This window comes from Corythoichthys intestinalis, chromosome 12, assembly GCF_030265065.1.
Source record: "Corythoichthys intestinalis isolate RoL2023-P3 chromosome 12, ASM3026506v1, whole genome shotgun sequence".
NCBI classification, from domain to species: Eukaryota; Metazoa; Chordata; class Actinopteri; order Syngnathiformes; family Syngnathidae; genus Corythoichthys; species Corythoichthys intestinalis.
In genome coordinates, this window is record NC_080406.1 from 19,208,902 (window position 1) to 19,222,151 (window position 13,250).

The 13,250-nt window shown below is 38.8% G+C and overlaps 1 protein-coding gene across 1 annotated transcript in view; it reads right to left on the reverse strand.

Annotated features, from left to right (window-relative positions):
• The window catches only part of tbx15 (T-box transcription factor 15), a 51,205-nt gene that overhangs the window by 21,116 nt on the left and 16,839 nt on the right, over window positions 1-13,250 (reverse strand). Inside the window, exon 4 of the mRNA XM_057852538.1 lies at window positions 12,403-12,574. Coding sequence (XP_057708521.1) covers window positions 12,403-12,574 — 172 coding nt within the window. The remainder of the gene's footprint in view (window positions 1-12,402; window positions 12,575-13,250) is intronic.

The following is a 13,250-nucleotide window of genomic DNA, read 5'->3' on the forward strand; positions in this document are numbered from 1 at the left end:
TTTCATCAAACACTTTTTTACCTGTACTTGAGTAATTTTTTGGGATGACTACTTTTACTTGAGTAATATTATTTTGATTGGTAAGTGCATCGGGGGCATGTTGCTTCAATTCCTAGTAATCACGTCACTCGCAACCCTTCCGTATCCTAACTCCCGCAGCTGACGGCGCGTACCAACTCTCTCAATCACAGAAGGGTGTCCCAGCAACTAGCGCAAACGTAGGACAAACGAATGGCACCACTTCGGGTTCATTTTGCAGCAAATAGGGGGCTGAGAGTGACGTCATCACTCAAAATTAATATCTCAATATCTTTAAAATAATGGCAAAAATGTAGCACAAACAATTTAGTTGTCGGGACATCCCTCTGTTATTGAGAGAGCTGGTACAGTCCATAAGACGTGGAAGTTAGGATACAGGAGGGTTGTGAGTGACATCATCACTCGAAATGAATATCTCAATATTTGTAAAACTACTGCAGCACAAACGTAACATAAACGAATGGCACCACTTTACATTATATGGGGGTTGCGTGACGTCATCACAAATTAAAAGCACAATATATTAAAACCGTTGTAGCACAAACAAACAAAATTATACAACACAAACGAAGCACAAACAATTGACAACAATTTTACCCTACTGTCATCAAAATAGGGGGCTGGTTGACCCCATATTGATCTATAAAAGAGTTGTAAATTCCTCAAAAATGGCAGCCGCACAAACAAAACTTTTTACAGCACAAACAATTGACACCATTCTTATATAAATTTGCATCTGATAGGGGGCCAACTTCACCTCGCTTCTTTTTCCTCTGTTTTGAATAGTCCAGTGCGGCTCAGTATCGAATGTTGTGTCTGGATACATTATTAGATTGCAAAAGTATTAATAGTCAGTTAATTATCTGTTTTGGTGTGACCACAGGTCACCAAAAATTTGGTGTCATGGAGTAAATTTGTTGAGTCGGTACGGCTTCTTCTTCTGTTACTACTATTTCCGGTATATTTGGTCAATCTGAGAATGTGAAAATAATTTGTTCTGACTGAAAGTATGATGCATGAACACGCAAGCCCTAATCGGATCAATATTTTTTAGTGTCTATGAAAGCAGTGCATCTGATCATAATTTTAATCTGAAAACTGGTCGGATTAAGGGTTTTTGTCCCTGTAAACGTAGCCATTGATGACATTGAACTGGAAGGCAATCATGATCATCCAATGATCCTTCACGGCTAGCCCTCCCAGTTTAAACAGATTGGACATCTGTCGCCACTTTAGTCAATAAATTAATAAAGAACATGAAGTGAAGGAAAGGAGGAAAACACAGAGAATTATTATTAATTCCAATAACAGGACGCCAAAGTGTAGTATGTCCTGTATGGGATTATTATCATGACAAATTTCCACCAAAGAAAAAAAAGAATAAGTGATAGATGATCTGCGAAAGATTTTCTCCACCAAGAATGGAAAACAAAACCATTTTTAGTCCTTAACCGAATAAAAACAGTGGCTTTTTCAAAGCCCAATCCACATAAAGTCATGTGGAGAAAGCAATGCCAAGAACGGACACAGAACACAAGAGTGTAGCATGTATTAGATAGGTAAAAAGACATCGATTCTTCAAGTTTGAACTTGAAATTAAAACTAATGTGAAGGATCTGCAGGAATAATATTAATACCAACCATGACTTTCCCCACCAAGGAGTCACATTGTAGTGCATACGGACCTTTATTTACATTTGAGCTCAAATGATTACTATTATCTGAACCAAAACAGCACGAAGTGATAGATAAATTGCATGAAACCGTGGCTAGAAGGTATTTAAATGACACCACAACAACAGATATTGTTTATACTGCTTCATTGTTTTTGTTCACCCTAGGCTAAAAACAAAGGAAATGTCACATCAAATAATCTGTGGGAAGAGAAAGCGAAAACTGTCACGAATTCTCAGCAGGACCTTGGAGTGTTGCGCTTACGGGATTTTGAGTACAACCCAATTTTAAGGTTTCGTCTGAACTAAAAACAATGGAGTTGTCAAAGGCAAAAGAACAAGAAGTGATGGATACTAAGCAGGACAAAATGCCAAGGACGCAGATAAATTCTCCAATGAGGGCGCCAGAGTCTAGCGCAACCATGATTGTTAACAACTCATTTTTTACGTTCCAGCTGAACTAAAAATGATGCTCAGATCCAAAACATCATTCTGTGATGAATAACTTGGCGGAATGCCAACAACGGACTTCTCATTGGCTACCATTGATGGCGTAAAGGTCAAAATCCATTTGAACTGGAAGAGCTGGCAGTGAATGATTATGTTTCAGTGCCATTGACGGTGCTCCACGTCCAATCCATTTGAAATGGGAGGAATGGCAGTATAAGTTAATGCGATACTGCAAACTAGGGGTGTGGCAAAATATCAAAATGGTGCTATATCGTGATACTCTGCATCCCAAAAGGTTATTGATATGCTCATGCCAAGAATCGAGATTAGCTTTAAAAAGGTCAATGGTTTTAGAAAAAAAAAAAAAAAAAAACAGAACCAAAAAGTTGCTGCCAAAATCTTCCACCATAGTGTCTTACTTAACCCTATGGCTGCCATTGAGGCACTCGATGCCCAATCCACTAAGACTGGGAATGGTGAATGAACGTTCGTTTGTTCAAAACTAGAGCATTCGCAGTCACTCTTTACGATTTTCGGGCCATTTACAGGTCGCTTTCTATTCATTTTAGGGCATAAGAAGGTCACTTTTTGTTAAATTTGAGTTACTATCTATTCATTCCCTAGTCACTTCCTGATCTGTAACCCAAAATTGACAGGAAGTGACCCGTAAAATGCCCCAAAATCAACAGGAAGTGACCCTGAAATGCCCCAAAATCAACAGGCAATGACTGAAAATCAACAGGGCCTGAAAATGGGCCGAAATGACCTCGTCGCCTGGCATTGGCTGCCACTGACAGCCATAGCAGTGGGAGGGGCCAGTTGGAAGTGGGAGGGGTTAATTCACTGCTACCCTCCCAGTTCAAATGGATTGGGCGTCTACTAGTGATAAACTTATGTAGGTTAAAGAAGGATTAAGATCTTTTTTTTTTCTGTTGTTTAGTTGTTTTGTAGAATATCCTCGAAGGATTCCCTGATCAATAAAGATGTCCCGATCGATCGGGATGGGTCCGATCACGTCATTTTCAAAGTATCGGAATCGGCAAAAAAATATCGGACATGCCTTTTTTTAATATATATATATTTTTTATTGAAATCGTTTTCTAATTGTATTTAACGTTACAGACAAAATGTCTTACACTCATCCAGAGTAGTTTTGGCTTAAAGTAGGGCTATCAAATTTATTGCGTTAACGGCGGTAATTAATTTTTTTTTATTAATCACGTTAAGTAATTAACACATGCGCTGCATGAACCACTCACGCATTGTCGCGTTCAATCTACAAAGATGCCGTTTTACCTATAGATAGCACTAAAAGGCAGTGTATAATGAGTAGAGAAAATTTTGACAGCCTTTGGAGCTAATTATATGTGGCTAAAGCCTTACAATACCTCTCTCAGCAATTAAAAATAACGTGGGAGACAATGTGGGGAAGAAAGGTAGTAGCTGATCATTTTCTTAACACCCTATGTTCTTTCCCAACGCAGAGAAGATATATCAATTGGTGCCCCTACGCACAGTCATGGTTGCATCATGCATTTGGGCAGAAGTTAAATGGCTGCAGTATCATCTACTGAAAGCTCAACAAATACACTAGATGGCAATATTTAGTCACAATATACAAAGTCACATTCATCCTTTAAGAATTACAAGTCTTTCTATCCGTGGATCCCTCTCACAGAAAGAATGTTAATAATGTAAATGCCATCTTGAGGATTTATTGTCATAATAAACAAATACAGTACTTATGTACTGTATGTTGAATGTATATATTCGTCCGAGTTTTATTCATTTTTTTCTTAATGCATTGCCAAAATGTATATGATTGGGAAAAATTATCGGGAATGATTGGAATTGAATCGGGAGCAAAAAAAAAAGCAATCGGATCAGGAAATATCGGGATCGGCAGATACTCAAACTAAAACGATCGGGATCGGATCGGGAGCAAAAAAACATGATCGGAACAACCCTACTGATCAATGTATCAATAATCTTTGTATCACCATATCGTGATATCATCGTTATCATGAGTTTTGAATCGCAAATCGAATCATGAGATGACAAGAGGTTCCCAGCCCTACTGCAAAAATTTTCAAAAGGACCTTCTGGAAAACTTGACACCCATCTCTTTGATGACATCACAAGAACATGATCAGTCAGTCAGGCGGCTCCCGGGGCCCACGAGGCCCCTCCAGGCCACGCACGGGGCCCTGGGCTGTTTCTGATTCATCACAGCGTGAGAAAACCTCCCCTGGCCCAGGACCTCCGCACCCACATCATTTACAAATTAGGGTGTGTAGGTTACAACAATCACCCCTCTCCACTACGTACTGACTTCAAGCAATGACACACCAGCTAATCCAAGAATTTACAAACTGTGGTGCGAACTTGGAGTATGGGTCATCAGATTCAAAGTGGAATAGAAGTTGTAAATTCAGGTCGCAATTCTTCGTAAAATGTTATTTGTATTTGAATGGACAGATATGTTTAAGTGTGCATGTGAATGGAGAAACATGTTTACAATACTTACTGTATGCGTGTGAATAAACAGTCAAAGGACAAACATATGTTTACATTATGTGAGCAAGTGAATAGAGTAGATTTTTTTATACCTGGTAGGTTTACGACAGTCAAACGCTCAAAATAGGTGTGTGCTGGTAAGTAGGCCTGTCGCGATAACAAATTTTAGTAGGCGATATATTGTCTCATAAATTACCGTATTTGCCCGAATTTAAGATGGTGTTTTTTGCATTGAAATAAGCCTGTAAAAGAGGGGGTCGTCTTATATTCGCGGTCTAGACAGTACACCCATTCACAACGCTAGATGGCGCCAGATATCATTGAAGCGATGTTCTGTCATGACAGATCTCAGCTACTCTCCCCATTCACGACGCTAGATGCCGCCAGATATCATTGAAGCGATGTTCTGTCATGATAGATCTCAGCTACTCTCATTTTATTGCAATGTTTTTCCTTATTCAGGTTTGTTTCCAGACTACAGTTACAGTTAGATTTCACTTTGATGGTCAACGCAGTTATTGCAATTTTGTTGTTTTATCACAATAGATTGGTTTATTTACATTTCAAAAACCAGAAGCCATTCATTTACAAATGTGATTGCACTTTAGTTTACATATTTAAATGTTCAGATATTAAGATTTGAATGAGGCAAAATAACATGCCTTTTCTCGCGAATATATTGTTATAATCATTTGTTTCGGATGTAATTATTTTCTGTATAAATATTAATTTGGTGTTCAAAAAGTCTTTTTTCAAACTTGAGTCTTGAAAAAGAGGGGGTTGTCTTATAATCAGGGCCGTCTTATACTCGGGCCAATATGGTATTGCGATATGTGATATTATTGCCTGTTTTTTTTTTTTTTTACCTATTCAACTACGAATATAGTGACAATACATCCTAATAAATGACCTATTGAAATAAAATGAATTGTTATTGTTAAATAACAGACAAACTATATTAAAATGTATAAATATTTTTAAAAAAACACAATACATAAAAAGTCATTTTAAACCTAGTTAGGTGCAGAATATGAAATAGGTGAGAAACCCACTGTCATTTTTGTTGCCTGCCATTTAGAGCCCATTAAAAGTGTTATTTTGATCTAAAAGGACTGTCATCTAAGTGGTAAGTGCATGGATGGACAAATTTACATAATGTGCGTATAGTATATATAGAAAGACAAATGTTAACGCTAATCTAATCATTTTTCCAAACCAGTAATCTGATTAATATCCTTAGTGTCTATGCGTTACTATTTTGTTATTGCCTCATAATTTATGACGAATGAAGAATATTGTAGTCATGTGAGAAGAACATTTTGAATAGAAAATGTTAAAAATTTCCCATAACTCGTTCATTTCCATGTTAACCGTTAATAGTTACTTCCTGTTTTGGACTGAGAAACGGACGAACGCGATTGTGTATTCGATCTGAGTGCAGCCACCTGCTGAGATGTGCGAGGGAATGTGGATCTGTGTGCGTTTATGAAGGAACGTGAGTATTTTTCCTTCATTCTGGAGGGTTCCAGCGATAGGTTGGAGCCGCTACTTGCTCGGCTGTTTCATAGCTTTGCCCATAGACTTCATAATGATTGACTGGTCAGATTCCACCTTCACTGCGCAACGCCTTTAAGTTGGGGGGCCACCCTACAGTCCGCTTCAGTTATTCAAAGTCAGTCGCAGAGTCAACACATGCAGTGATCCAACGCCTGATTTAGGATTGAAAAAGTACAAAAGCTGTACCGCATACAAACAGGAAGAATTGTCTCAGGAGTGATTTGTTCGAGGATTCAAGGTAATTATTATATTTTTCGTACCATGCATGTGTTTTGAAACGTTGTGAAAAAAATCAATGGGAGAAATTAACCGCTATGGACTAGCATCATTCTTCGACATAGTTACGTAGGTTTTTTTTGCTTTTAACCAAGAATCGAGACTCTTTTACGGCCATATCTATAAAGAATTCAGGGATTTAAGCATTTATTCGCAAGAATTTTCAACGGAAAAAGCCATTGTGGCAGCCCCCTTATCACAACAAAGAGCTAAGAGACTAGCATCATTCTTTGACATAGCTACGTAAAATAAATGCTAACTGCACGTGTTTTTTTGCTTTTAACCAAGAATCGAGAATGTTTTACATTCATATCTGTAAAGAATTCAGGGATTTAAGCATTTATTCACAAGAATTTTCACTGGAAAAGCACTGTTTACATAGTGAATGTAGCTAGCGGCCGCCCTAACAGACTAGCATTGTACTTCGACATATTTACGTAAAATAAATGCTAACTGCACGTTTTTTTATTTGCTTTTAACCAAGAATCGAGACTGTTTTACGTCCATATCTATAAAGAATTCAGGAATTTAAGCATTTATTAACAAGAATTTTCAACGAAAAAAGCTCTGTCTGTGATTCCATTCGGTCATCTTTGACGGCTTCGCCCAAAATGCAGGCCCCCTATTTATCGGCGCTGTGTCCCGTCGATACATTATGAAGTCTATGCTTTGCCGTTGCAACAGCGGGTAGTCATCACTCCGAGTCGGCAAGCATCGTTTACATCATATTCGTGTTTCACATTTATGCCGCGAGGTGACATGTTCGTTTAGCATGTTTGGGATGTGTTGTAAGTCCGATTGAGTGTAAAGTGCTTAGTTGCTGCCATGTTTTGTGACAGCGTGTGTGTACGGCCTAAAATAACTAGATTCCGTTTTTGAGGCGTAATCAGGAATTAAATTACTTTTTCAATCAATCTGTGAAAAAACTGCCAATCAATGTATCATTACACCCCTAGTTAAGATCATGTACAGTACATGCATGGATTTGCAGTGTTGTTGTTCTGTAGACATGTAAATGGGCAAACTCAGTATTGGTTTGTGAACAGACAAATGTAAAGAGTGAACAGAATATATGTGAATGGATGGACAAGTGTTAAGATTATTTTTTATGTGATGTGTGTGAATTGACAGACATCTGCATTAACCCATTGTCTGCCATTAACGCTGATAGACGTCCAATCTTTGGAGAAATTGGATGTCTGTCAAAGACATTGAAACGTTGTCTTTTACTGCCATTGGCAGACTGTTAGTTATGTTCTGTTGGTAATTGTACTGTACATTGAACAGACATTTCCTAAATGTGTGAAATGAATGGACAAAGTAATGTTGGTGACTCGTGTGTGTGACCAAACAGATTGTTGTTTTTAATTTTCTGGGTAGGCGAATGAACAGACATGCTCCGAAGCGGCCTTTCATTCCCCAAATTCCGCTAACAGGTGGCCGAGACCCAAAACGTCCCCGTTTTTCTGAAGCTCGCACGACTGGACTGGCTGTCATCTTTTAGGGAACATATTTGTCGCAGCTGGCGAAGGGGGGCCGCGAGCCGCCGGAGGGCGCACACATGTAGCGAGCGGCGGATCAGCCAGAGGACGACAGTTCGTCGTTGTTCGCACTCAAAGGCACTTAAGCCGCACAAGAAATGTTTGTCTTTTCAAGTCGCAGCTGGACCCGCCAAAGTCCAAGTGAACAGAATGGCGTTGGCGGCGCTAATGCAACAAAAGCACCAAAAGGATGTGAAGTAAGCGCCAAAAGCAACAGGTGGTGGCGCCGTTGTTCCCCAACGCTTAGGCAGGTTGAACCCATCACAAGGCGGACGAAAATCGTTCCAGGAAAAGGCCCGATCTTGTAACCCAGGTGAAAAATCACATATTAAACATTTCAACCTTTAATTAATATGAGAACTGCCAAAACACATTTTTATTTGCACTTGAATGCATCACTTATTCACTCAGCCAATGAGAATTGATTCACGACAGGCAGCAGAGGGGTTATGTTGGTACATCCGTGTTTGTACTCCTTTTCCCGCTTAAACATCGAAGAGCGCGAACCAGCTGAGGGCGAAGCCGTTAACAAGGAAAGTTTCAGAAGCTGAACTCCAATTGAAACCATAGGCAGAGTTTGACTTTTGGGTGAGGGGGAGCACAACATGTTGATGACCCCGAAACTCAACTTATTATTTATAATAATAAGTTGACAATGAGTATTTTTTGTTTCCCATCATTCTTGAGGGCAATTCTAAATCAGGCTGCTTAGGCAATACTTTTCGCCAAGATTGTCATCCATTGAATATATTATGCCTGCCGGTGTCGTGCCAATGTAGTTACCCCAGTCAAAAATTGTATCCCCTGGGCGGAGCCAAACGGAGGTATATTTTTGTCTTTATTATTCAATTAAAAAAAAAAGTTGCTTCAATTAAAAAATATATTTTAAATTAAAAAAAAAAGTCGCTTCAATAATACAAAAAATGTTTGAAAGCAAAAATAAATTTGAAACTCAAAAAATGCATTTGAAAGCTATTTTTCTTTGATTGATTTTTTTTTTTTTTTGGGAATCAAGTTTTTTTTTTTTTTGATTGATGCAACTTTTTTGATTGAAGTAATGTTGATTTGTGTTGGGGCCACATTTTGGCTAGGACGTTTTTGTCTTTATTATTCAATCAAAAATAAGTTGCTTCAAAAAATATACATTTTCAAATGGAAAAATCAATCAAAAAAAGAAATTTCAATCTTGAGAAACGTTTTTGAATGCGAAAAAAATATTTCAGATTGAAAAATTTGCATTTGAACACTTCATTTTTCATTGAGGTTTTTTTTTTCTTTTTTTCTTTCATTGATTGAAGCAATCCTTTTTGTGTTTGGGCCATATTATGGGTAGGACATCAATCCCCCCCAAAAAAGTTGCTTCAATCAATCAAAAAAAAAGAAAAAAAAATTCAATCAAAGAAAAATCATTTGAAAAATAAAATTGCCCTCCACTATTTTTTATTTTGGGGGGGGGGGAATTACCGTATATGCAAAGCAAATGATCGTCTAAGGTGCTAGTAACATGATTTGTTCAAAAAAAACGGGGGGGGGGGGGGGGGGGGGGTTACCGTGTATGCAAAGCAAATGATCGTCTAAGGTGCTAGTAACATGATTTGTTCAAAAAATAATTTTAACCCATTGTAAATATTTTTTTGTTAATTTCATTCATTTTTGTTGCAGTTTTATTGCTTTACAACTTTTATGTATATAGGCAAGGGGGTCCTGCCCCCCCCTCCTTAAAATCCGCTTATGATTGAAACTTGTATAAGTCTCTTTTAAAGTGTATATGACATGACAAAAAAAATCTTAAATAGCATTATTATTGGAATTTTGAAATGATTCAACTATATACAACAATTTGGCAAAGCACAGATGACGAGAAACGCTAAATCAGCCGTCTAGCTCCTCACGTCATTATAGCGCTCTGGCGCTTCCATCTTGGTGATGACATCATAGAACGAGCGGTATCAGCGGATTTAGCATTGAGCCCAATGGGGGAGGAAGCGTTTTTCAGCGATTCTGGTTCAAGTGTGGATTTTTCAAATGATATTGTCGATCGAGAGGAAGTAAGTAACACACAGCCATATATGTTTGACTCGAATTTAGAGGAAGAGGAAGATTCAAAACGAGAAAAAGGGGACACAGACAACAAACATGAGCCTGATGACAAGGGCAGATTGCAAAATGTCATCATTGTTTTTGTCCATCCACTCCAATATTTTTACAGGATAATCTTTGTATCTAAGTATTTTTCCCCGATTGCTATATAAATTGTATGGTCATGACAAATAACAGTCTTGTGCTAAATGAAATATGAAATATTAAAAATGCATTTATTCAGTTCAACAAGGCTAAATTACTGCATAATGGTCAAAACTGCCGACTTCTTAAACCTCCCGAACTGTATTTTATGCCACGGGAGTTAGTCCGGCTTCTTTGTCTTAGGCGACGGAGAAAGAGTGTAAACAAAAGAGGCAGCGTGAGAGCTAGGCTACATGCTAACCCAAACCGGGCGGCTCTTCCAAGTCTCTTCCTCGCCTCTCGAACACAAAAAAAAAAATCACACAAAACTACCCCGACTCATGTCACACACAGCGGCGGGAATGATTGCCTTCACCGATTGGCCAGCCTCCGGCGGCAAGCAACTTTCAGCGGACTATGACTATGACAGCAAGTCATTCCCCTGCTGCACCCCCCTCCCCCCAGCCCGTCTACCGTGCCCTTGCCGACGCTTCGGCAGCTGAAAATAAGGTTCATAATATATATTTTTCAAATTTAAATTAAAGCTATAGTATTAAATTATATCTACATCATATTAAGTCATTATATTAAATCAAAATCATATGTAAGACGGTGTTTTTTGCATTGAAATAAGACATCAGGTCATCTTATATTCGCATTCTAGACATTATACCCATTCACGACGCTAGATGGCGCCAGATATCATTGAAGCGATGTTCTGTCATGACATTTCTCTGCTACTCTGAAGTTTAACCAGTTTGCATTATTTTATTCCAATGCTTTTCCTTATTCAGATTTGTTTAAAGACTACAGTTACAGTTAGACTTCACTTTGATGGTTAATGCAGTTATTGCAGTTTTGTTGTTTTAGCACAATAGATTGGTTTATTTACATTTCAAAAACCAGAAGCCATTCATTCACGAATGTGATTGCACTTTAGTTTACATATTTAAATGTTGAGATATTGAGATTTGAATGAGGCAAAATAACATGTTTTTTCTTTCACATATGATGTTATAATCATTTGTTTCAGATGTGCTGTAATTATTTTCTGTATAAAAATTAATTTGGTGTTCAAAAAGTCTTTTTTCAAACTTGAGCCTTGAAAACGAGGGTGTCGTCTTATAATCAGGGCCGTCTTATATTCGGGCCAATACGGCACAATAAATCAAACAAGACCCAAAGCAATTAAAAGTGTTGTTTTAATAAAAACAAAATTAAGTAGTTGAAATTGAATTCACTGTGTGCAAAAGAATGCAGTGACGACATGAAACCACCACCCGCACTGCCTCCCAAAACAAAATGCTATAAAAAAAATAATACTAAGCAAACTCCACTTGGCTCCTTTGACAGCAATAGGCGTTCAATCAGTTTGTACCACGAGGCAGAGGCGTCGCATCCCATTAGGCAAACCAGGCAATTGCCTTGGGCTGCCAGCCAGCAGGGGCCCCCAGAGGGTCAACAGATTTAGCACACGCAGCTTTACTGCAATGTCGCAGCGACAAGTGCGACAGTGCCAGTGAAAGCCTTGTGTCTGAGTTCCCTGAACGGCCCCTTCACTCGCTCTACACTCCCCCCACTCCTCCCTCACATGACTCAGAGTGAGAGTGAACGGCGATTTGGCTTTTTTTTAATTGGCGTATATCCAAAATGAAAAGAAGTCATCCTTCTGGAAGCGAAAAAAGAAAGAAAAAAAAGCAGAAGAGGACAAAAGGAGGCAAGACAGCGGTAAGTGTACTATGTTACTGTAGTTTTATGTCCTAATGTAGTATATCTGGGCACTTTGAGTGTCCCAAAAAGCGGTCAATGAGACCGAGGCGTTATTATAATTTTATTAAATATGCAATTGTTCCAAGTCCAGCTGTCCCCCTTACTTGCACACGCTCGAAGGGCCCCATGTTGCTTGTTGCCTGGGGCCCCCCGGGGACCCTTGCTACGCCTCTGCCGGGACGTCTTGCAGTGAATGATGTTTCAGTTCAATGGGTGTCTATCGAAGTCACAGGCAGCAATAAAAGACATTGAATTGAAATACTCGAATAAATTGGATGCATACCAACATGAAAGTGCCACCACCATCCTGACTGACGCATGTGAGTGAGAAATGAAGGCTAGAGCGCATCACTTACATGTCCCTGGTCATCCAATTCGTTATTGGTGAGCTTCAGCTTGTCAAAGCTGACCACCTGCCGCATCCACGTGTCGCCTGACGCCAGCGAATCCGGGTGGATGTAGACCCGTGGGGGAACTGGGGAGTCAGCGTTGCCCGCCACCATCCACTTAGAGCTGTGGTACACGTACCTGCCAACACGTGGGGAGAAAATTCATGAGTTGCTGTACCATAGAAAGTGGAATGTGTTTTGGAATTGCTATATTTTATTTGTTAAACTCATTGGCTTCCATTGACATCAGTAGACTTCCAATCAATTTTAACTGCCAGTTAAAATGGTTTGGACATCTATCGCCGTCAATGGCAATTAAACAAGATCATTCAAGGCCTACCCTCTGCATTACTGACTGTTTCATGGTACTATTTCATAGATCATCTATAATTGTATCCCGTGTTTGCTAATCGAAGCAGTTGCACTGACACATTAAGCGTAATGGACTTTCAAGTAATAAAAGATGTTTTTCTTTTTAACAATGAGCTTCATCATTTGACGAGTGATGATCTGTATTGAACAAGACACTGTCCTTTTATGAGGCTTAGCTAATTTCACGTTTGTTTGCTCTGGTTCGCTAACACACACGCACAGGCTACTTATTAGCCATTAACGTTAAGTGTTAACAGATGTTTGTTTTTCCTTTTAAATTCTTTTATAACGTCCTCTCATTTTCAATGCTAACTCGTATTTCCATGCAGAAAAAATGACTTGAAAACATAAAAAGTAAACAATCTGTTTGATTTAGCAGGAGAAAAATCATGGCAGCCAAGGAACAGGAGTCACAGAAGAGTAACAAGAAAAAAAATACGAGT